General features: G+C 42.1%; 1 protein-coding gene across 2 annotated transcripts in view; it reads left to right on the top strand.

Moving 5' to 3' along the window:
* Nucleotides 1-756: 756 nt before the first annotated feature.
* Nucleotides 757-25007, top strand: part of ccdc57 (coiled-coil domain containing 57) — a 141249-nt gene continuing 116998 nt past the window's right edge. The window contains exons 1-3 of one of the 2 annotated variants that reach the window (XM_068004164.1): nucleotides 757-838; nucleotides 12993-13408; nucleotides 14858-14966. In XM_068004164.1, coding sequence (XP_067860265.1) covers nucleotides 13008-13408; nucleotides 14858-14966 — 510 coding nt within the window. In that variant the 5' untranslated portion in view covers nucleotides 757-838; nucleotides 12993-13007. The other variant, XM_068004163.1, reaches the window with a different exon arrangement.

The following is a 25007-nucleotide window of genomic DNA, read 5'->3' as shown; positions in this document are numbered from 1 at the left end:
CAGTTCTATAGGAGATTTATTTCTCTTGTCGACCGCACCAGATGAATACAAATAAGCTGATGCTTGTTTCTCACGCATTTCTTCACTAAGATTTCAAATATTTTTGCAACGACCTCTAACTACCAAGAATAATTGGGCTCGTTGTTGGAAATCTGGACCCACAACGTGTAATTTTATTTTCATCGGCTGGTCTTTGTTTTCATTGTTGGGCTCCTCCACCATTTCTGCAGAGATTGGGATCACATGCTGGATACGTGCAGATCCGCAGCTTTCTCTGCGGTTCGTTGAAAACAGTCTGAGCATTATGGGGAGGAGATTTAACTTCACTTCTCTTCTTCCATCCCGTTGGTCATTTATTATGTTTGGGAATGTTATGCTGTAATTTTTAAAAAAACAGTACCCAGCCACCACCTCCACAATTTTAAGCGATCCCTAAAGCCCCTGGACTGATGACCAGGCATAAAAAATGTAAAAATGCATTTTCAATGAACTCCGAGGTGAAGAGGATCATTGTAGAAGATTAATAAGAACAGAAAATGGGCTGGATCTTCTCAGCACGCTGCTGTTTATTTCCAGCACGCTCTATGTTTAGTCCAAATCTCCAGTTTTCGCGCATTTTAATTTTAAAAAAAACTTGCAAAGAAAACCTAAAAAACATTACCAGCGCTACAAATCCTGATGATGTTAAAAAAAAAATGACCCGCACTGGATCGGGGTAGGAGGCACATTTCGTGCATTACTCCAGACCCGGAGGGTGTTGACTGCGACACCACAGTGCGTCCATGGCAACGGGAGGGGGGGTCAGCGGCTATTTGAACGGGCTTCAAAGTCATTTGTGGTAAGAGAGAGAGACGGACAAAAAGCAAAATAGACCTAACTATAACAACAGGGTGCGTGTGTGAGTGTGAAAGAGAGAGAGAGGTGAGTTTGGTAGAATGAGCTCCGGAGTTCTGTACCGCGGTGACTAAAGAAGTAAAACTAAATTGGTGGCATTTCAGCTGGAGTCGATGCAGCTTATGTGAGGCCTAAACTAACAAACTGGCGCCAGAGCCTCGCCTTCCTGAAAAGTTAACATTGGAAAGTTAATCTTAAAAAAAAACAAAAAGTTCTCTGACCCTCAATTTCTTTCTCTATCGCCAGACTGAAGCTTAAGGTGCAGGTTTTTTTTGTGTTTAAACATTTTATTCAGCAAAAAATCTCAAAACGGTCGTGCTGTAAAGAGGAAGATCATTGTCCTCAACGATCTTTGTTTACTCCCTTGACGGCAAATTGACAGCAATGGCTGTAGCAGTTGTCACAATGTGTAAGTGCTCATTAACATCCTGGCAGCACAAGTAAGCGGGACAGATACAGTGATTTCAGATCAGTTGAATGCTCGGTATCCCACCTGAGAGCTACCGATGTCACAGCCTGCATTAATTTTGTAAATTTAATTTGACCTATATCGCTCCCATAACTTTAACTGTCTGTTTCTACAGCTTGGTTGAATTCACAATTGTTGCACGAGGGTAGCTGGCGTAACAGTTGGCCAGTCACTTATCCTAGAGTTTTAAAATTTACCAGTTCTTTCCAAATGATCGAAATAATTTCACTCTTTCACTTTGTCTCTTTTTGACTACAAAATTAGTGCAATGTTTGTGCCCTAGGCAAAAGATTTGAAAGGATATAGACAGGAAAACGCACAGAGGATGAACATTTAATAAACTGGCTGAGAGGAGAAACAGATAAAGGACATAATAAAGATAACACACACAAATAAATGTATAGATAAATCAGCTCTCTTGATGACTGAGTTGAACCACACAGATTAGGAAGTTGCCAGGTTTGATCCAAGGTCTTTACTGAGTCAGCTAACTCTGTTAGGACATTACATTTGGCCTCAGTGCCCTAGATTAGAAAGGAGAAAATTCCTGCTGCTTATTGCAATTCAATGACCCGTGTTGAGTGAGGACAGCATTAAGTTCAGCTGTGATGCTCACCATGTGGCAAAATTGGCTGCCAGTACTCTCACATGGATAATAAGGTTCACACATGAATAACGGCCATTTAGGTGAGATACCTGAAGGAACGTGCTACCTACGGAACTGTATTCTAGCAATGAATCAACACTTTGAGGAGGGGAGAGAAGACCATTGACAAGGGGAAAAAATATATACATTATATAAAATTTAGAGATTGAAAAAGAGATGGGCACAGGAGAAAATAATAGTAAACGGAGAGCTTTGTAGTAAGGCACAATTGAACTTCCTATGTAAATAAAAACAAGCTAGCTGGGACCAGTGAAACCTGCACTATTTTAAATAATTTGGGCACTAAACAAAAAACATATTCTAATAAAATTAGAAAAGTTGTTGTTACTTAGAATGTTAGATTTTAAAAGTTTGAATTCAAAAGTTGAAATTAAAGTTTTAAATTTTTAAATGATTTTTCTTACCTTGTTGGCTTCAAGATCAGTGTTCCACTTTCAGTCTGTTTGAATGGACACAGTCCTCAACATAACAATTGGAGAGTAGCAGGAAGAACAATAGATGGAAGGAGAAGCAGCAGCATTCTGATTCCATGACAGTTGGAGACTGGACAGACAATTGAAGTTGGGTCACATCAGCAAAGGGTCAAAGTTAACAAAGATTATTTATAGGATTCCACAATTGCTCAGTTTGAACCTAGCCATACAGATCAGAAGGTCCCAGCTTCCTAGTTTTTGCAGAGTTAGCTGATCTGAGCAAGATGGTAGTAAGGGCGTCACAATTGGCTTCAGTGCCTTAGGCTAGAGAGGGGAAAATCATCCAGGATACCCCATTTGGTGAAGCTGATGAAAATGTATGACTAGGCATCAACTTCCAAGATATATTTCTTTATAATCCTGGAGTTATGATGCCACCATTAAGTTTAATGCCCTTCTATGAATGCTGTACTGCATTATTGTTTACTTTTCAGAACTAGTTGTAGTGAATTGCAGCATTCCCATTCATTAAAAAGGAAGGAAATTATTGGTGGAGCAAATTTTGTTCAAGGGATTCCTTTTAATGGAAGAAAATATTGGCTTCCGGAGAATTTTTGATTCACATTTTTATTTTGAAAATGTAATTTTTTTCACCAGCATGGAGACATTTGGATAGGGATTCCCACTCTGTTAGGTTGTCTTGGTGCTATATCCCCAATTGGAAGTGACTTTGTGTGGAGTGACTCCACAGCAAATATTACGGGTGAGACTTCAACCCAGTCTGAGAGCTGCCCTAGACCTACCAAACTTCAGAAAACTGTACTACGTGCTGAAAACCTACATTCCTAACCATTTGCATGGTTTTCTAGGGGCTGGCAGTTCTAGAGCAACTCTCAAGCTAGTTCAAAGGCCTGCACTAGTTTCAGCTTTTGTAAGATGTATTGCTTCTACATAATGTATGGTTCTGAAGATGGAAGAGACACATCTTCTGAAAGCCCAATCAACAAAAACAACAACTTGCATTTATATAGTGCCTTTAACGTAGTAAAACATCCCAAGGGGCTTCACATGAGCAATTTTCAAACAAAATTTGACACCAAGCTACATAAGGAGATAGGATAGGTGACTTGGTCAAGAGGTGGGTTTTAAGGCGTGCCTTAAAGGAGGAAAGAGAGGTTTAGGGAGGGAATTCCAGAACTTAGGGCCTAGGCAGTTGAAGGCAATGGTGGAGCAATAAAAATCAGGGATGTGCAAGAGGCAAGAATTGGAGGAGCACAGAGATCTTGGAGGGTTGTAGGGCTGGAGGAGGTTACAGAGATAGGGAGGGCCGAGGCCATGGAGTGATTTGAAAACAAGGATGAGAATTTTAAAATCGAGGCGTTCCCAGATTGGGAACCAATGGAGGTCAGCGAACACAGGAGTGATGGGAGAATGGGACTTGGTGCGAGTTAGGATATGGGCAGCAGAGTTTTAGATGAGCTCATGTTTATGGAGGATGGAAGATGGGATGCCAGCCAGGAGAGCATTGGAATAGTCAAATCTAGAGGTAACAAAGGCATGGATGAGGGTTTCAGCAGCAGATGAGCTGAGGCAGGAGTGGAGACGGGCAATATTAGGAAAGTGGAAGTAGGCTGTCTTGGTGATGGAGCGGATATGTGGTCGGAAGCTCATCTCGGGGTCATATAGGACCCCAAGGATGCAAATGGTCTGGTTCAGCCTTGGACAGTGGCTAGGGAGAGGGATGGAGTCGGTGGCTAGGAAATAAGAGTTTGTGGCGGGGACCAAAGACAATGGCTTCGGCCTTCCCAATATTTAGTTGGAGGAAATATTTGCTCATCCAGTCGGATAAGCAGTGTGACAAATCAGAGTCAGCGGAGGGGTCGAGGGAGGTGGTGGTGAGGTCGAGCTGGGTGTCGTCAGCGTACATGTGGAACCTGACGTGTTTTTGGATGATGTCGCCGAGGGACAGCATGTACATGAGAAATAGGAGGGGGTCGAGGATAGATCCTTGGGGGACTTCAGATGTAACGGTGCGGGAGTGGAAAGAAAAGCCATTGCAAGTGATTCTTTGGCTACGACTGGATAAGAATGGAACCAGGCGAGCGCAGTACCACCCAGCTGGATGACACAGAGAGGCATTGGAGGAGAATGGTGTGGTCAACTGTGTCAAAGGCTGCAGACCGGTCGAGAAGGATGAGGGATAGTTTACCACAGTCACTTAGGATGTCATTTGTGACTTTGATAAGGGCTGTTTCAGCACTGTTAAAACACAGTAGCAAGATTACACTTCCCTAAATTTAAGTTAATTTTAGATCACCATAACCATAATAAATAGAAGGAAAGCTTGTGATTTTCAAATAAAACAGTTGGACTATAACCTGTTGTAAGATTCCTTGCATTTGTCAACCCCAGTCCATCACCGGCATCTCCACATCATAATAAATAGAGCTTTCATTTAAAATTTTATTTTTGTTTCTTGACTTTTTCAGCTCATTTGGACCACTGTGCACTAATAGTCATAATACCACATATGATATGTTTAGGTCTATTGAGAGAAATAAAGGAGTCCTTCAGGCCTTGTGCTTTCCAACTTCAGAAAAAAAATCTGTGTCTTAAAAGACTTTGGTACAATTTTAAGATCAAAATATAATAAAGGAATGATTTTTAAAATAATTTTATCTGAGTTCAGACATCATTCATAAAGTAATTGAGCTTTGCTCTGGTAAATAGTGACCATGTAACTCACATGATTATTTGCATTCTTGTAAACCAGTCAGTTCACTCTGGTGAAATAAAATAATGATATATCATAAACCCTGACCAAACATGGTGGTTGTACCATAGTAAACATTAAATGAACATTACATGAGTACATGGACAATGGGCACATCTTCAACATTGCTGCTTTGCAAATGAGATATTAATGATAATGGAATTGATAAAGGCCCACAAATTTGTTATGTGTATTATGTTTTGTTGAGGCATTATTTAGGTTACATGTAGGTCATACCCCCAACTTCAGGACTTTCATTACCCCTGCTCTGGTGGGCAAAAATGAACTTGGATATTGGTTGCACTCCCAACTTCAACTTTTTTTTAAAAAAGTGCAGGGTTAATATGGTAGTTTAATATTTGTGGTCCGTGATGTGAATATATCTATGCAGGAGAGGTATGTGAAGCTTAGCATCTCAAAGAATAATCCATTCTAATGAGGGTCAGTAGAATCAAAACTTTCCAGACTATAAGTTTCTTCTTGTCGAATGGTAGTGGGGGGCCGGTATTCTTAGTGCAGATAAGACTTGGTTAACTGCGGCTTGAGAAACTTGCTCATCAATCAATAAATAGTTAGATAGTTATGTTTTAGTGTCCCTTTTCCTGTTTTACAGAGCAAACATTCATTTATGCTTTCAAGGGGAGTTGATGGCACCACCGGAATATAAAAGTACCTTTAGACTGCTGGCAGATTTATGGAAATGACTCTGTCCCATCATTAGGTGGTTTTGTAAGGTTGAGATCACATGCTGGATGCTGAAATACTCTTAATACTAAAGCTACTCAAATATCAAAAGTATCTTTATTATTGATATTAACTCTTGACCATAAGTATGATTGCCTAAAACATAATTTGAATGAAAAATATTGTTTAAACTTTGTCCTGCAGTCCCTGTTTAACCCCAGCTCTATTATTTTGTTATTTCATTTAGGAAAAAACCCAATTAATCTAACCTTTCTTCAAAAAAACGAACTTAAACTCTGCTGTAATCCTTTTTCCTTCCTCGTGGCTTCCACCATCCACTTCAGAGGCTGAAGCAACTGTTTTCCAAAATATGGGGTTTGAATAACTTAAGGCGACTATAAGTTATTTCTTTAAGCCAGAACAGTGATAACTGGTATGATTCTAGAGTGATCGGGTCAATCAGCTTATGATGTTGCCAACATATGAGAAACCTCGGTGATCTACAGAGCAGTAGTGTGACTGGACAAATAAATTTATCTATACTGTGCTAAAACTTCAAACTATTTAGACCTTGAAATTAAATAGTGCAAATATTACACTAATATATTCATGTAAACTGGCTTTGTGGACTATTTAAACTGAGGAATTCATCTGTTTATTTTATACTAATTAATACCTTTCTTAAAACACTTCCGTAACATCGCCTGTCTCCGCCCCTGCCTCAGCTCACCTGCTGTTGAAACCCTCATCCATGCCTTTGTTACCTCTAGACTTGACTATTCCAATGCTCTCCTGGCCTCCCATCTTCCACCCTCCATAAACTTGAGCTCATCCAAAACTCTGTTGCCCGTATCCTAACTCACACCAAGTCCCGTTCACCCATCACCCCTGTGCACACTGAACTAGGTTGGCTCCCGGTCGGGGAACGCCTCGATTTTAAAATTCTCATCCTTGTTTTCAAATCCCTCCATGGCCTCACCCCTCCCAACTCTGTAACCTCCTCCAGCCCTACACCACACCACCCCCCCCACCCTGAGATTTCTGCGCTCCTCCAATTCTTGCCTCTTGCACATTCTCGATTTTAATCACTTCACATTGTTGGCTGTGCATTCAGCTGCCTAGGCCCTAAGCTCTGAAATTCCCTCCCTAAGCCTCTCTACCTCTCTCTCCTTCTTTAAGACGTTCCTTAAAACCTACCTCTTTGACCAAGCTTTTGGTCACCTGTCCTAATATCTCCTTATGCGGCTTGGTGTCAAATTTTGTGTGACAATCGCTTCTGTGAAACGCCTTGTGAGTTTTACTATGTTAAAGGTGCTATATAAGTGCAGGTTGTTGTTAAAAAAGGAGACAAAGAAATTTAATGTAAATGTGTTAAGGCCATAGTATCAATCACCTAACACTATTCCACAACCTTGAAAGAGTTTTAATAAATTTATTGTGCACAACATGTCTTTCATAAACCCATGTATGGTTGAATTTATTTTCTCCTTACTAGGTATTCTTGAATATCTTCCTCCCTAATATGTTTTCCTTTTTTTTGCTCCACTTAGTAACAGCATGAGTTGGGTCATGGTATGGAAAGACAGATTGGCCATTACCCCCATGGTTTTCTCTCTCTGGGTGAAAAATGGGTAGTTCCATCAACGCACAGGAAAAGTTAACAAGATACTAAAGAATGAGGAAGGTCATTCAGCTCCTCTTAATTCATCCATCCAGAAAGACACTACAGTACCCCTGTCTAGTTTGGAATTTTAGGATTGTGTTGTTTGTAAGGGTTGTGCTTTTTGCTTTTAAGGATTGTGCTTTAAAACAAAGTGAATCTGCACAGGTTTAAAAAGAAAGGGCCACAGGCTGCAGGAATGGAATATGTGTGTTGAAGCTAGATGGGTCAGTTTATGGAACTCACAACTGATAAAATAAGAATCAATTGTCTCATCCCAGGGCCATTTGCTAGGATGGCCCCTGTTTATCTTGAGAATAGCAAGAGATGTTCTCTTTAAAACTTTGTCCCCCAAGGCGGGAAGAAGAGGTAGCTGGTTTTATTTACAGACCACTGGTGAATCACTATAAGAGAGGAAGTCAGTTTCTCAGTCCTCCCCCTGGCTGGAGAGACAAAGGGACAAAAGGTCACAGTGGACACTGAAGGTTTGAACAACAGACTGTGGCACAGCCTTGGGTCTGGAGTTAGGAGCTTAAAAAAACGCAGGTCAGTTTTTACAGTTAGAAGTATCCTGAAAGATAGGTAATGCCAGAAACAGTAAGACCGCCCACAAAAGGGATAGGGCATGTGGTTTACTTTCTTTTCCTTGTTTTTAGCAGTGAGAGAGATTAAGCCAAGTAAATGGAATTTCCTTGAACTGATACTGTGTATGTTCACTTGCTGTCTGAAATAAAGCAATTGTAAACAATTTTACAACACCAAGTTATAGTCCAACAAATTTATTTTGAATTCAAAATAAATTTGTTGGACTATAACTTGGTGTTGTAAAATTGTTTACAATTGTCAACCCCAGTCCATCACCGGCTTCTCCACATCATGAAATAAAGCAGGTTAACAGCATCTGGCCTCGTCTCACTAAGTGTTTGTGTCTGCTTTTGAAAAGATTGGAAAAGCACACGTGTGAAAGAAACATATCCAATTCTGATCAAAAGGGGTCCTTTTGCTACATTCCTGGGCTACACTATCGTACGAGAGAAAAAGTTAGATATTGGTAAATGTAATATGCTCACTTCTGGGAGTGACCAACACCATTGTATGTGAGAGACAAATCTCAGACCCTAAACTTGTAACACTCCCCATTGCTGCATCTAATTGCTTGTTAAATGATTCCTGAGTTTTCACTCCACCATTCTATCTGGAAGTGCATTCCAAGTATTAAGCACTTCTCATGTGAAGAACAACTTTCTGATATCTGTCCTTTTACCAATCTCAACCTGTGTCCACTTGTCCTATGCTCACAGTTTAATTTGAAGTATTATACTGGATTTACCTTTTTCATTCCCATAACTTACCTTTATCAGGTCACCTCTTAAACACCTGTTTTCCAGACTGAAAATCCCAAATCTCTCCAGAATTTCCTTATAACTCAGACCCCTAGTGATCAGCCTTGTGGCTCTTCTGCCTCCTGTGCTTGAATGTCCCTCTTGTCTCTTAGCAACCAGAACTGGACATAGTATTCAAGATGTGGTCTGACCAGAGCACTGCACAGTTTGATCACAACTTCCTCTGACCTATCATCTACTGTTTTGGCTATGTAGTTCAACATTTTGTTGGCTTTATTGATTGTTGCTCTGAACTGGCTGGACATTAAAAGCTTAGTAAGACTTCTAGGTTTCCTTAGCTATTTCAACACCATTCATGAAGTGCATTTGTTATTTTTCCTTCATGTGTGCAGTACTTTACATTTGTTTGCATAAAATATCATCTGCCATTGCTTTGTCCACATTTTATTTAACTCATTCTGTAATATTAAAGAAAGAACTTACATTTATATAACACCTTTCACAACCTCAGGATGTCCCAAAGTGCTTTACAACAATGAAGTACTTTTGAAGTGTAGTCACCATTACAATGTAGAGAAACGTGGCAGGCAACTGTGCACAGCAAGGTCCTGCAGACATTAACCAGATAATCTGTTTTAGTAAGGTTGGTTTAAGGGATAAATATTGATCAGGACACGTGGGAGAACTCCCTTGCTCTTCTTCGAATAGTGCCACAGGATTTCTTGTGTCTACCTGAGAGGGCTGCCCATGGTTTAACGTCTCATCCAAAAGGTGGCACCTCCAACAGTGCAACACTGTAAGTACTGTGCTGAAGTGTCAGCCTAGGTTATGTGCTCAAGTCTCTGGAGTGGCACTTGAGCACATAAGCTTCTGACTCAGGCATGAGTGCTACCACTGAGCCAAGGCTACCTCCTTTGATTCCACTACCCTTCCTAGTTTGGTATTATCTGCAAATTTGACCAATTTGTTTTGAGATTCTGAATCCAAGTCATTGATATAAATTAGAAATAATAAGTGATCCCAACAATCAACTTTGGCACAGTACTCCTCATCCCAACATGACTCCTCTAACAATGCTTGTTGTTTTCTACTCTTCGGTCAATTTCTTATCCGTTCCCAAGTTTTACCATGATTCCCTGCATATTGATCCTAACTAAAAAGACTTTCATGTGGAACTTTATCAAATGCTTTTTGGAAATCTTAAGTACATAACATTGTAGGATTTACCACTGTCTACTTGAGTTGTCACTTCCTGAAATAAATTAAGGAGGTTGATTAGGCAGGATATTTCCTATTTAAAGCCACGTTGACTGCCGTTTACTACATGGTTGTTGTTGTACAGATAGTACTCCAGTTTATTCCTGATGATCGATTCCTTTATTTTAATACATATTGAAGTAAGACTAATAGGTCTGTAGTTGCCTCTGTCTGTTTTGTCACTCATTTGCAGATGGGCACTATATTAACCTGTTTTCAGTCTGCTGGTACTTCTCCAGTGTTCAGTGACTGCTTCATAATGATAATGTGACTGCAGCATAAATGAATTATGAGAGGAATCATTCAAACTCAAACCATTAACAATAAAAACATCAAAGTAATCATCTGCTTGCACTAGCTAAAACATTTTGGAAAAACTTTAAACCTAGCACTAACAATGACCAACGAATTGCATTGTTTCTTTGTCTGACACACTCTCTTTTAGGGTTACATTGCAGATTCCAAATTGTACTGTATGTTTCAAGCTTGTGAGGACACAAAAGATATTTTAGCATCCAGAAAAGAGAACAAAGTGTATTTTTTTCTTTTTGCCCTATGGTGCCAGTTTTGACAATTTCCCTTGAATAAATAAATAGAGTATCTAATTGGATGATGGAAATGCAAACAGATCCTGCCATTGTGTGTCAGACTTGTGTCTCACACTAAAACCTGTGTCTGATGCTCAGTAGTTCTTTATCAGTTTTATTATAGTTGAGTATAGAAGGGTGCAAAGATGACTCCTGTTTCAGATTTCATATTGATAACATCGTTGGTGCTGATATTTCACTGAAAAATCTTCATGTGGGTTTTTCTCGTCATCGTGAAAAAATGGTATACCATCCCATCACTGGCAAAGTTGGTTCTGCATTTATTCTGTGGAAATTGTTAAGAATACACAGCCAGCACACTTCATTTCACCTCAAAGAAGGTGTATGAAACTGCTGAGTAGTGTTGAAACTGCTGTTTGTAGTCCACATTCCACCAGAGTTATTCTTGTTTCAAATGATGAGACTGTTATGTAGTCTTATTACTAGAAGCTAAATAAGCTATTGGATTCTCATCATGTGTAGCATATGGTGTATGTCCCTGTGTCATCAAACCTCTCACTAGTGTTGTGATGGTTAATTAATTTACTAATTATTTAATTGTGTAGCTAGCCAGCTAATGGCCTGCCGTAGAACTATACAGACATCTGTTTCAGCCATTCAGATACTGTTGAGGATGACAAAATACACACTGAAATGTGCTGCAGATTTTTAGCTCTGGCTGAGCAACTGACCAGTGTTCTGGTTGAAAAAAATTTTAGAAAGTTGTACATTTTAATTTATTTGGATCAGTACATTAATTATTTTGGTATTGTACAGTGCTTGTCCACATCCCTTCTGTGGTAAGTAGCAGGCAGTAAAAATGCCTTATAATCCTACAAAAAAATAATGAAATTTGCTTTCTTTGCACAGCTATTGAAATACTAATTTGATCTATTTGGAGTCTGTTGATTGTCATTCACTTTATTCAGAACATGATGGCACAAGACTCCGAAGGTCGGTGATAAAAAGCACTTTTATTTTTGCTCTGGAGGACCAGTGCTCAAATGGAAATCTTCAATTTCTGTGCGCTACTGTTCCCTGTTTAACCTGCTACCACCACTCCAAATACTTGTTGAAAACTGGTATACACCAAGATTCCCATTAACATGAATAGGGGAATTTGGCTGTGAACTTTCAAAAGGAGACCCAGCAGCAGTTCGCAAAACCCTCACACTAGAAAATCTCAGTCTCTGTAATAATATGGATCGTTTATATTTAGAAGCGCTGCTGCCAGTGGGATAACTGCACGTATGCTATCAGCTGTACTCTTGTAACACAAAAGTGCTTAAAGAAATATGCTTTAAAGGGTGCCCTGAATGGACTGGAAAACCTGACTGTCGCATACTTAACGTTCCTTTTGGAGGTCGCTCAAACCAATGTCATGAATAGTATCAATACCATTTACATTGAAAACTGTTTTGAGAAAATAGGCAGGGGAAACATGGCTGGCACCACTGCACTGGTTTTATTTTCTTCCCCTATTTACTTTGGCCATGGTGCAGGGTCCAAATGCAGAAAATTCAACTTTAAGAAAAACAAAGTGTATACAATAAGCACTGTGTTTAAACATATGCATTAAACCATGTCCACTATCAGCCTCATGTTTATTTTACGCTCTGGAATTCTCTCCCTAAACCTCTCTACCTCGGTATCCTGCTTCACAACACTCCTTAAAACCTACATCTGTGACCACCTGTCCTAATATCTCCTGATGTGGCTTGGTGTCAAACTTTGTTTAATATCGTTCCTGTGAAGCGCCTTGGAATATTTTACTATGTTAAAGGCGCTATATAAATGTAAGTTGTTCGCCACCAAAAAGGTAAGTTCTTTTAAATATACCTATCTGAATGTTGATCCGGGAGGTGCAGATGTATTTTTTTAATCTGTCCCTATATCTCCACTATCCAATTCTGGACTACACCCACCTATGAACAGTAGCTCCTTCCTGTGCCTCAAGCAGCACTGAAGGCATTATGTCCAATGGAGTATTTAATCATTTGAACATCTCATCCAGTAATTATCCAATCCCATTCCCAACCAGTTACTTATCAGCTCCTGAAAAAGCTGAAAACATACAGCAGGTCAATCAGCATCTACAGAGAAAAAGACAGTTTAACATTTTGGACAGTACAACTAACTGGTTTGAAGATAGTGGATGACATTTGCCTATTTCGGGAACTGCAAGGAACATTCAATGTTCAGCGTTACTGCATATTTGAGTAACCTGTTGTGTTTTATTTGTAAGGTGCAACTTCCCAGAATGCTTCAAGAAGATGATCATTTTGGTGAACTCCTTGCTCAGAAGGAGCAGGAATGGAAGGACTTGCAGATACGACACATCCAATCACTAGATACTTCACTTCGAGATTCAAAAACAGAACTCAAAGAACAACGAGAAAAATTTAACATATTGAAAGAGGACTTTATGTTCAACCTAAAAGTACTGGAGGAGCGAGACCGAGATTTGGAACGGTATGATGCCATGTTTGTTCAACTAAAGATGACGGAAAGCTGTAAACAGGCAGAGATCAGTGATCTGCAAATTCAGATTGACAAGATGCAAGAAGTTGTTGCTAAGGAGACAAAGACACGGGAAGAACTGCAGTTCCAGTACCAGCAGCAACTAAAGGCACATCAGCTGGAAATAGAGAAAATCCACAGGTACAGTCAGGGCGGGGGACATCTTAAGCAGGAAGGGTTTCTGGTTTTGTGGATAATGCCGTTATGGTGTTAGAAGTGTTATGGTTTATCGGTAATTGTAATATTGGTGAAACCCATTTTGTGTTCTTGAGGTTCCTCCCTAAACAAATCTGTCCTGATTACCTGTCGGCTTGCCTTTGAAATTAAAATGTTGTGGTTCACCACATAGTCCCATTTGAAATGGCAGAGCCACTATGCCCCTTAAGTTATCTTTGTGCCCTTCTATTTGAAGCTGCAATGCCACACAGACTTTGTCGCTTTATTATAGTGTTGCCAGCTCACATGGCAGACTTCCACGGGCCGATCAAGTCAAGCGTGAATAGATGCAACTGGCCGCCATTTTTGCTGAGCTCTGTATAGGTCAACAGCATAGCTTAATATATTCCTAGTCTGTATGGATCTTTCCCTGATCTAAGGGAAGCTCCATGAAGAGAAATTTAAAGTCACTAATGCAACTTTTAAGCAATTCTACAAGGAGGTGTGAATAGAGAACTGCAGTTATGTGATTACAGAAAGCAACAATAATACCCAGTTATTGTGTTTCTCCTTGCAATAGGATCTACATTTTGAGGAATTTTTTCCTAGCTTGACTGTGGTGGACTTTGTAATGAATGCTAGGTTTAGTTAAGTGGCAAAGTTTAACTAAGGAAAATATTAGATTTCTTGTGCTATTTTAGAAATGTATTTTTAATTTTATTTTTCTCAACAATTTTCTTCCCTGCTTTCCTTTAGTGAAGGTATTTCCTGTGGATGGGTTCCATGGGCACTTGTGGTTCTCCCATGCGTACCAAATGACTGTATTCAAGACTTTATAGGCTGTTCAACAGTGTGGGGCACCACAGAAGAGCCACACTTGTCCTCATCAGAGGTCTACACGATTGCATTTGTATTAAGGGTTGCCAAGTGTAAATGGGTTCTCTCCCTCCCTAACTTGGGAACATGAGAACCTACTAGTGCCTCAGCTGAAACCAGATAACTCGGCACAGATTGTGGCTTGAACCTGGGATCTTCATTGTGGCTCAGCTACTGGCTGGATAAACTCACTGAGCCATTGGAATGCCTTTAAATTATTTTAATTGTTTATGGCAATAAAAATTAAATACTGCATCAGAAATAAAATACAATTGGCATTTCAGCACTTTTAATTTTGGAAGCTGGATCAGAGTTCACAGTTTGCAGTGTCTCTCCTTTTTTAACCTTTTATTGTCAAAATTCAAAGTTATTTAACACAATGTGCATTATACTAGTAACCAACTTTAAAACGATTTATTTTTAAGTGTGTTTCACATTAGTTTTTAGGACTCGACCCTTGTTTTTTTTATCATGAGGAACAGGTTCTAATATTAAAAAAAAGACATTACAAAATAATTTGTACTTCTTAACTGCTGCTTTTTCTGTTTTAATATACAGTTCAAAAGACTCTAAGATTGATGGGCAGCATGAGGAGTATAAGAAACTGAAACATGAGCTCGAGCGCAAAATCCAAGAAGTGGAGGGACAACTTGCTTTACAAAAACAGGTGTGACAAGCAGCATTTACAATTAAGCCTTCTTAGACTTAGACATCTACATTGTTCCTAGAAAAATTTAATATCTGAGCAACTTCAACAATCACTAGCTTGAAAAATCGTCCTCAATATTGTGGCAGGGTTAGCTATTGTAATCGATTTATTCCATTTCATTGAATAGCAGGGAGGGTTCAATCTTTTACTGTTTTAACATTTTGCTGATGCTCTGACTATTAAAATATATGAATGAAGCTGAGCTACATGAAATATCTCAACTACTGCAAACTAATACCTGTGTATTTTTAACATAAATCAGAGTTTGTGTTTGTTTTTAGTCTGCTGACACACTAAAAACCATCGCCATGTTCAAGTCTCCAGACCAAACTATCGAGAAACCATAGGTGGAATTATTGTTTGCCCAATATGGATGCACAATCTCTTCGCTGGGAACACATTCCACTCGCCTAAGTCCAGAAAGCTTAGGTGCAGGTTAGCAGAACCAGGCTTTTGAACCTCCAAGTATGTGCAAAGATACTGCTGAATTTTAACCAGCTAAAACTGTGCAGCCCACTGACACAAGCCATGGTATGCTTCCTGCTGCTTGTCAGGAGCGCTGTATCCTTAAGGCATCGACTTGCGGAGTTATCTGGCATCGAGGGAAGAATCCAAGTCCCTGCTAACTGGTTTATCGCTCCAGGTTCCATTAGTGAGCTACATTGGATTATTAGTCATCAGTAGTGGCCTAGAATACTGCAGATCTGCCTGATTTAGGTATCAGCTGACTGCACAGAGGGTTGACTTGGTTCTGAACTTCATCCCCAAGTCTGTCATCTTGGAGTCATCTTGACCTCAAAGATAACCCACTTACCTCCTAAAACCAACAATGGAGAATAGTCATCTGGCCTACATTAGAACAGTTACTGCACTTCATAAAATAACTCATTGAATGTGAAGCACTTTCACATGTGTATCCTGAGGATGTGATAAGATGATTATATAAATTCTTTTTTCTAGTTGATCATTAAAAATCTGACAAGCATTGGTTTCTGCCCTTTGACATGGTGAGCACCACAATTGATGTGATCTATTGATGCTATCCAGTGAATTCATTATGCATGGCATAGTCTGTTATAGTAATGAGGCATGAATTTTGACTGTTTAAAGCTTCAGTTTGGAGGTGGAAGGGGTGGAAGAACTGAAAACAAGCTAAACAGTCACTGAAAATTTTGGGTGCCAAGCAAATGTGCATATCAAGAAGTCGAATAAGATGATTACTGAACTTCGAGGGTACGCCATGGCAGCCATTACTCAGACATGCCTGCAAGACGGTCAGGACTGGGAACTGAATATACCAGGTTATAAGGACTACAGGATGGATAGGGAAATTGGTAGAGGGGGAGGTGTAGCCTTAGTGTTTAAGGATGAAATTACTTCAATGATAAGAGAGGATGTAATGAGAAGTAAGCAGGTAGTGGAGACTTTATGGATAGAATTAAGAAATAGAAAAGGATTTAAGACTGTAGTGGAAATTGTGTATAGGCCCTCTGGTAGCAGCTGTGAAGTGGCAGAATGTATAAGTGCATGGATTGGACAAGCAAGTAGCAAAGGCAGTGTGGTTTTAATAGGGGATTTTAACTTTCATATTGATTGGGATAAGTAGACGAGCTCATGTCAGAAGAATAGCGAATTTCTTGAGTGTGTTCAGGACAGCTTTATGTCCTAGAACCAACAAAGGGGCAGGCCATATTAGATTTAATAGTGAGTAATGAGCCAGATTTAGTTAACAGCCTAACGGTGATTGAGTTCATCGTTGTGTTTGAAAGGGAGCAACCTGTAACAGCCTGTAACTAAGATTCTAAATTTAGGTAAAGCTGACTTGGGATGAGACCGAAACTGTCCACAGTAAACTGGGAAAATCTGTTAATGGGTAAAATGACAGAAGATCAGTAGGAGGTGTTCAAAAAAGAATTTAACATGATACAGAACCAGTTTATACCCCTAAGGGGTAAGAACACTACTTGTCAAAAAAACAGCCATGGACAACAAAAGAGGTAAAGGACAACATGAAACTAAAAGAAAAAGCATGCAAAAATGCAATAAATAGCACAGATCCTGGTGACTGGGCGAGATACTTGGTCAAGAGCAATGTGGGCCCTTTAAAAACTGATAATGGTAATATTGTAAATGAAAATAAGGAAATGGCAGACATGTTAAATAATTACTTTGTGTCAGTATTTACAGTAGAGGAAGAAGATAGCATGCTGGACACCCCAAGGAAACCAATTTTGAATTGGACAGGGACTCACCATAATTAATGTAAGCAAATTAACAGTAATGAAGAAAATAATGGCGCAAAAGAGTGACAAATCTCCAGGACCAGATAGTTTCCACCTCAGGGTTGTAAGGGAGTAGGTGCGAACATTGAAAATGCCCTAACTATAATCTTCCAAAGGAACCGTTCCTTTAGATTGGAAAATTGCACATGTCACTCTGCTATTTAAGAAAGGTGAGGGAGGGAAACCAAGGAATTATAGATCAGTTAGCCTAACACCTGTTGTCAGGGAATTACTAGAGTCTATGATTATGTAATTAAGAATAGAGTAACTGAACACCTTGAAAATTTTCAGCTGATCAAAGAGAGCCAGCATGGATTTGTAAAGGGTAGGTCATGCTTGATGAACCTGATTGAATTTTTTGAAGAGGTGACTAAAGTAGTGGACAGAGGAATGTCTATGGAAGTTGTTTAAATGGACTTCCAGAAGGCATTCGATAAAGTCCCTCATAAGAGACTGTTAGCTAAAGTTGAAGCTCATGGAATCGAGGGCAAATTATTGACCTGGTTAGGAAATTGGCTGAGCAGCAGGAAACAGAGTTGGGATAATGGACAGGTACTCAAATTGTCAGGATGTGACTAGTGGTGTCCCACAGGGATTTGTGTTGGGGCCTCAACTATTCACTGTATTTATTAATGACTTAGATGACGGGATAGATAGCCACATATCCAAGTTTGCCAATGACACAGAGATAGGCAGCATTGTAAGCAGTGTAGATGGAAGCATAACATTACAGAGAGATATTAATTGAATGGGCAAAACTGTGGCAAATGGATTTCAATGTAGGTAAGTGTGAGGTCATCCACTTTGGATCTAAAAAGGGTAGATCAGAGTACTTTCTAAATGGTGAAAAGCTTGAAACAGTGGAGGTCCAAAGAGACTTATGGGTCCATGTATATAGATCATTAAAATGTCATGGACAGGTACAGAAAATAATCAAAAAGACTAATGGAATGCTGGCCTTTATATCTAGAGGACTAGAATGCAAAGGGTGGGGGGGGGGGGAGAAGTTATGCTACAGCTATAGAAAGCCCTGCTCAGACCACACCTGCAATACTGTGTTAAGTTCTGGGCACCACATCTTAGAAAGGATATATTGGCCTTGGAGGGAGTGCAGCGTAGATTTACTGGAATGATACCTGGACTTCAAGGGCTAAATTACAAGGAAAGATTACACAAACTAGGGTTGTATTCCCTGGAATTTTCAAGATATTAAGGAGAACTGATAGGGTAGATAGAGAGAAACTATTTCCGCTGGCTGGGGAGTGTAGGACTTGGGGACATAGCCTAAAAATTAGAGCCAGGATTTTCAGGAGTGAAGTTAGGAAACACTTCTACATGGAAAGGGTGGTAGAAGTTTGGAACTCTCTTCATAGAATCTTAGAAATTTACAGCACAGAAGGAGGCCATTAGGCCCATCGTGTCTTTGCCTGCCGAAAAAGAGCTATCGAGCCTAATCCCACTTTCTAGCACTTGGTCCGTAGCCTTGTAGGTTATGGCACTTGAAGTGCACATCCAAGTACTTTTTAAATGCGATGAGGGTTTCTGCCTCTACCACCCTTTCAGGCGGTGAGTATCATCTGCAAACTTCTTAATCGTGCCCCCTACATTTAAGTCTAAATCATTGATATATACCATAAAAAGCAAGGGATCTGGTACTGAGCCCAGCAGAATCCCACTGGAAACAGCCTTCCAATCACAAAAACACTTGTCGACCATTACCCTCTGCTTCCTGCCACTGAGCCAATTTTGGATCCAACTTGCCACATTCCCTTGGATTCCATGGGCTTTTGCTTCTCTGACCACTCTGCCATGTCGGACCTTGTCAAAAACCTTGCTAAAATCCATGTAGACTACATCAAACGCGCTACCCTCATCAACCCTCCTTGTTACCTCCTCAAAAAATTCAATCAAGTTAGCCAGACATGCCCTTCCCTTAACAAATCTGTGCTGACTGTCCTTGATTAATCCGTGCCTTTCTAAATAATGATTAATACTGTCCCTCAGAATTGTTTCCAATAATTTGCCCACCACCAAGGCTAGGCTGACTGGCCTGCAATTACCCTTTTTCCCCTTTTAAACAATGGTACAATGTTAGCAGTCCTCCAATCCTCCGGCACCACACCTGTATCCGGTGAGGAACATAGGAACAGGAGTAGGCCATTCAGCCCCTCGTGCCTGCTCCGCCATTTGATAAGATCATGGCTGATCTGTGATCTAACTCCATATGCCTGCCTTTGGCCCATATCCCTTAATACTTTTGGTTGCCAAAAAGCTATCTATCTCAGATTTAAATTTAGTAATTGAGCTAGTATCAATTGCCGTTGAGGCAATTGCCGATGGTCAGAGCCTCCGCTATTTCCTCCCTTGCTTCTTTTAACAGCCTGGGATACGTTTCATCCGAACCTGACGATTTATCTACTTCAAGGATGCTAATCCTCTTAATATTTCCTCCCTCACTACGTTTATCCCACCCAATATTTTACACTCCTCCTCCTTAACTACAATGTCTGCATCGTCCTCCTCTTTTTTGAAGACAGACGCAAAGTATTCATTAAGAACCATACCCACATCATCCGCCTCCACGCATAGGTTACCTTTTTGGTCTCAATTAGACCCTATTCTTTCCTTAGTTATGTTTTTATAAAACATCTTTGGGTTTTCCTTGATTTTACTTGCCAGTATTCTTTCATGCCCTCTCTTTGTTTTCCTAATTTCCTTTTTAATTTCACCCCTGCACTTTTTGTACTCTGCTAGGCTTTCTGTAGTATTGAGCTCTCGGTATCTGACATAAGCTTCCCTTTTTTTGCCTTATTCTACCCTATATGCTCCTTGATATCCAGGGGTCTCTAGATTTGGCAGTTCCACCCTTTTTCTTTGTGGGAATATATTTGCTCTGAACCCTCACTATCTCCCCTTTGAATGCCTCCCACTGCTCTAACACTGATTTACCTTCAAATAGCTGTTTCCAGTCCACTTTTGCTAAATCACTTCTTAGCTTAGTGAAATTTGCCTTTCCCCAACTGAGAACTTTTACTCCTGTTCTATCTTTGTCCTTTATCATAACTATGCTAAATCTAACTGAATTATGATCCCACTGATACTCCTTCCACCTGCCCAGCTTCATTCCCTAAAACTAAGTCCAGAACTACCCCCTCTCTTGTTGGACTTGCTATATACTGGCTAAAAAAGTTGTCCTGAATGCATTTTAAGAATTCTGCGCCCTCTTTTCGTTTTACACTGATTGTATCCCAGTTAATATAGGGTAGTTGAAATCCCCTACTATTACTACCCTATTTTTGCACTGCTCAGAAATTTGCCTACATATTTGCTCTTCTATCTCCCTGACAGTTTGGGGGTCTACAGTACACTCCCAGTAGTGTGATTGCCCCTTTGTTGTTCTTTAGCTCAACCATTATGGCCTCATTTTATGATCCTTCTAATATATCATCCCTCCTCACAGGTGTGATTGTTTCTTTAGCCAATATTGCCACCCCCCCTCCTTTTTTATGCCCCTCTACATCTCATCTGAAACGTTGAGTTGCCATTCCTGCCCCTCTTTAAGCCATGTTTCACTAATAGCTATGATATTACTGAAATATTATGGTATGCTCTTCTGCAAATGGCAGTTGATGCTAGCTCAATTGTTAATTTTAAATCTGAGAATGGTAGATTTTTGTTAGCCACATATCCCTTAATACCTTTGGTTAAGGCGAGTATATGGAGTTAGTTCACAGATCTGCCACAATTTATTGAATGGTGGAACAGGCTCCAGGGGCTAAAAGGCCTACTCCTGTTCCTATGATTCATTGCCCTTTTTTGTCTTTATTTAAAATGACCAAATTTGCAACAGAATACCCATTTGTTTAGATTTTTGTTGTTTCTATTTTGTAGCACAACACTGTTCAAATATTGTGTCTCCAATAACTACACTGAAAATTTCAAGTAATTTACACATCAGTTTAAGAAGGTAATAAAAGAGGACAGAATGCGATTTCATCAAAAAAGAACAAACTTAAATTTATATAATGTCTTTCACGTCCTCAGGACGTCCCAAAGTGCTTTACTGGCAATTAATCACTTTTGAAGTGTAGACAAATGCAGCAACCAATTTGTGAACATCAAGGTTCCACAAACAGCAATGAGAAAATGACCAGCTAATGTATTTGATGGTGTTGGCTGGGGGATAAATGTTGGGCAGGACACGGGAAGCACTCCCCTGCTCTTCTTTGAATAGTGCCATGGAATCTTTTACATCCACCTGAACAGGCAGAAGGGATCTTGGTTTAATGTCTCATCTGAAAGGTGGCACTTGTGGCAATTCAGCATTCCCTCAGTACTGCACTGAAGTGTCAGCCTAGATTATGTGGGCCGGCAGTGGGGCTTGAACCCACAACCTTCTGACTCTGAGGTAATGGTACTGCTGCTGAACCAAACTAACAAGACTGCTTGAATAGTGGTCTTCAGCTGCGAGATCCTGAACATGGGTCTTGCACAGCTGCAACAACATCAAGATAAATTGCCAGAATTTTTAAGATTACTGGCCAAACAACGCCCATTTTTACTTGGTCTTCCTGACTTTATGGTGTCAGTAAATATGCTGTTCTGGCAGCAGCAGCATGTTATGGCATTGACTTTTTTTTATTCGTTCATGGGATGTGGGCGTCGCTGGTGAGGCCGGCATTTATTGCCCATCCTTAATTGCCCTTGAGAAGGTGGTGGTGAGCCGCCTTCTTGAACCGCTGCAGTCCGTACGGTGACGGTTCTCCCACAGTGCTGTTAGGAAGGGAGTTCCAGGATTTTGACCCAGCGACGATGAAGGAACGGCGATATATTTCCAAGTCGGGATGGTGTGTGCCTTGGAGGGGAATGTGCAGGTGGTGTTGTTCCCATGTGCCTGCTGATCTTGTCCTTCTAGGTGGTAGAGGTCGTGGGTTTGGGAGGTGCTGTCGAAGAATCCTTGGCGAGTTGCTGCAGTGCATCCTGTGGATGGTACACACTGCAGCCACAGTGCACCAGTGGTGAAGGGAGTGAATGTTTAGGGTGGTGGATGGGGTGCCAATCAAGCGGGCTGCTTTATCTTGGATAATGAAATCTCATGGCATTATCTTGCAGCATCCTGACATCATGTACACAGCTATTCTCTCTGTTGTGATGTCATGTGGTCATAGCTAAATGTCATGGCCAGACTGGGGATGGAGTTGGTGATGCCCTCACGTTTCAACTCTGCGATCTAGGATCAAATTCAGTCCAGTCTCTTTCTCCTGTGACAAATCTGAAATGAGTTTCAGCAGTCTCAATCTAGTTCCTCGTGGACATGGGCTCACGGTAGAAAATGGCCCTTGATTTGGCACTAATTGTCAATCGCAGTCAGAAGTGGGAAAAATATCATGCTGGTGAACTAGGGATGGTCTTTTGAGATTGGGGCTGAGTAGAAAGAGTTTTATCCTGCATCTAACCTGTACTTGTGTATCATTCCTATGGGGCTGGGCTATGGTAAGGTGGAGTTGGGATTCATTTCTCGTGGAGAGGAGGGGTGGACAGGGAGGGACGTTGAGTATACAAGACAAAATCTGCAAGATTCCCAGGGCAAGAGAGAGCAAAAGGCTGCAAAGTGAAGTTCCAGTTGCTGACTTGTCACCAGTTATTACTAAATACATTGTACACTGTTCTATATGTGTGGCCATGTTTGGAGTTTTGTCTGGAAGAAATTGAAGACTCTGTTATTGGATCCTTCGGTGGGTCTTCACACCTGATCTGGGAGTGCCCACAACTGACACTTGGGGCATGATTTCAGCCCGGGGGCTATAGGGGTGGAATTTCTGACTGGAAACCCGGAAGTATGGATTTTCTGCTGACAGGCCAGCCTGATTGACAGGCTAAGTGATCAGCGAAGTGTTAGATTGTGTGTGGTGGGTGGGGTGGGGGGTGTCAGTTATTGGGGGGGCTTGTTGGTCGTCGGGGATCGTGGCGGTGGGGGGAGTGTCGGGGATCGTGGCGGTGGGGGGGTGTCGGGGATCGTGGCGGTGGGGGGGTGTCGGGGATCGTGGCGGTGGGGGGGTGTCGGGGATCGTGGCGGCGGAGGGGTGTCGGGGATCGTGGCGGCGGGGGGGGGTGTCGGGGATCGTGGCAGCAGTGGGGGGGTGTCGGGGATCGTGTGGGGTCGGGGATCGTGGCGGCGGTGGGGGGGTGTCGGGGATCGTGGCGGTGGGGGGGTGTCGGGGATCGTGGCGGTGGGGGGGTGTCGGGGATCGTGGCGGCGGGGGGGTGTCGGGGATCGTGGAGGCGGGGGGGTGTCGGGGATCGTGGAGGTGGTGGGGGGGGGTGTCGGGGATCGTGGCGGCAGTGGGGGGGTGTCGGGGATCGTGTGGGGTCGGGGATCGTGGCGGCGGGGGGGTGTCGGGGATCGTGGCGGCGGGGGGGTGTCGGGGATCGTGGCGGCGGGGGGGTGTCGGGGATCGTGGCGGCGGGGGGGTGTCGGGGATCGTGGCGGCGGGGGGGGTGTCGGGGATCGTGGCGGCGGGGGGGGTGTCGGGGATCGTGGCGGCGGGGGGGTGTCGGGGATCGTGGCGGCGGGGGGGTGTCGGGGATCGTGGAGGCGGGGGGGTGTCGGGGATCGTGGAGGCGGGGGGGTGTCGGGGATCGTGGAGGCGGGGGGGTGTCGGGGATCGTGGCGGCGGGGGGGTGTCGGGGATCGTGGCGGCGGGGGGGTGTGTGTCGGGGATCGTGGCGGCGGTGGGGGGGTGTCGGGGATCGTGGCGGCGGTGGGGGGGTGTCGGGGATCGTGGCGGCGGGGGGGGGTGTCGGGGATCGTGGCGGCGGTGGGGGGGTGTCGGGGATCGTGGCGGCGGTGGGGGGTCGGGGATCGTGGTGGTGGTGGGGGGGGTGGTCGGGGATCGTGGCGGTGGGGGGGATCGTGGTGGTGGTGGGGGGGGTTGGGGATCGTGTTGGGGGAGTCGGAGATCGTGGGGTGGGAGGTGGCTGCAGGTAGGCTTGTTGGACCTAGGGGGAAGCACTCCTACGCCTCTAGGCCCATAAACTGTGCTACAAAAGCACCTGCAGTTTTGGGCCTTCTCGCCTCCTCTCATGTGGTGTGAAGGAGAAGGCCTGGGAACTGGCCCCCAGGAACTACATTCAAAAAAGCTTTGAAAATGGAGGCCTTCAGCCTCCTTAAAAGCTTTTACTGACCGACCCACCTCCTGAGAGTGGGTTGGTCACCCGCCCCTTGTCCCGTCCCCGTGAAAACCGGAAATGAGCGGGTTGGAGGCGGTTTTTAGATTTTTTGCGATTGTTACTGCCCCCCACCCCCAACCCACCCGTTTTTCCAAGTTAAAATCACGCCCTTGGTGCCTGAAAAAGAAAATGTCTATTTTCAACTTGGTCATCCCTCTCTCTGCTGAAACACAGGAATGTCTAATGGGAACACAACAAGTGAAAGAATAAAGATGTTTTTACATTACATTTCTGCATGTTATAATTTTTGACAGTAAAAGAGATCTTGCAATGGATTATTGTATGGAACAGTGGTTTGTACACATTGTTTGATATATTATTTTTTTATATACCCAAATGACAAACAGTAACTCACACTGCAAAAATTTGCTTGTGACAAAAATTTTACTTTGTAAAATCTGAAATCACATTTTTGTTAAAGTGATAAATTTGCACAGAAATACAACTGCAAACTACAACCAAAATCCACTGCATGCATTCAGTACTG

This window comes from Heptranchias perlo, chromosome 23, assembly GCF_035084215.1.
Source record: "Heptranchias perlo isolate sHepPer1 chromosome 23, sHepPer1.hap1, whole genome shotgun sequence".
NCBI lineage: Eukaryota > Metazoa > Chordata > Chondrichthyes > Hexanchiformes > Hexanchidae > Heptranchias > Heptranchias perlo.
The sequence above is the reverse complement of the archived record's forward strand: the minus strand, read 5'-3'. Positions and strand labels throughout refer to the sequence as shown.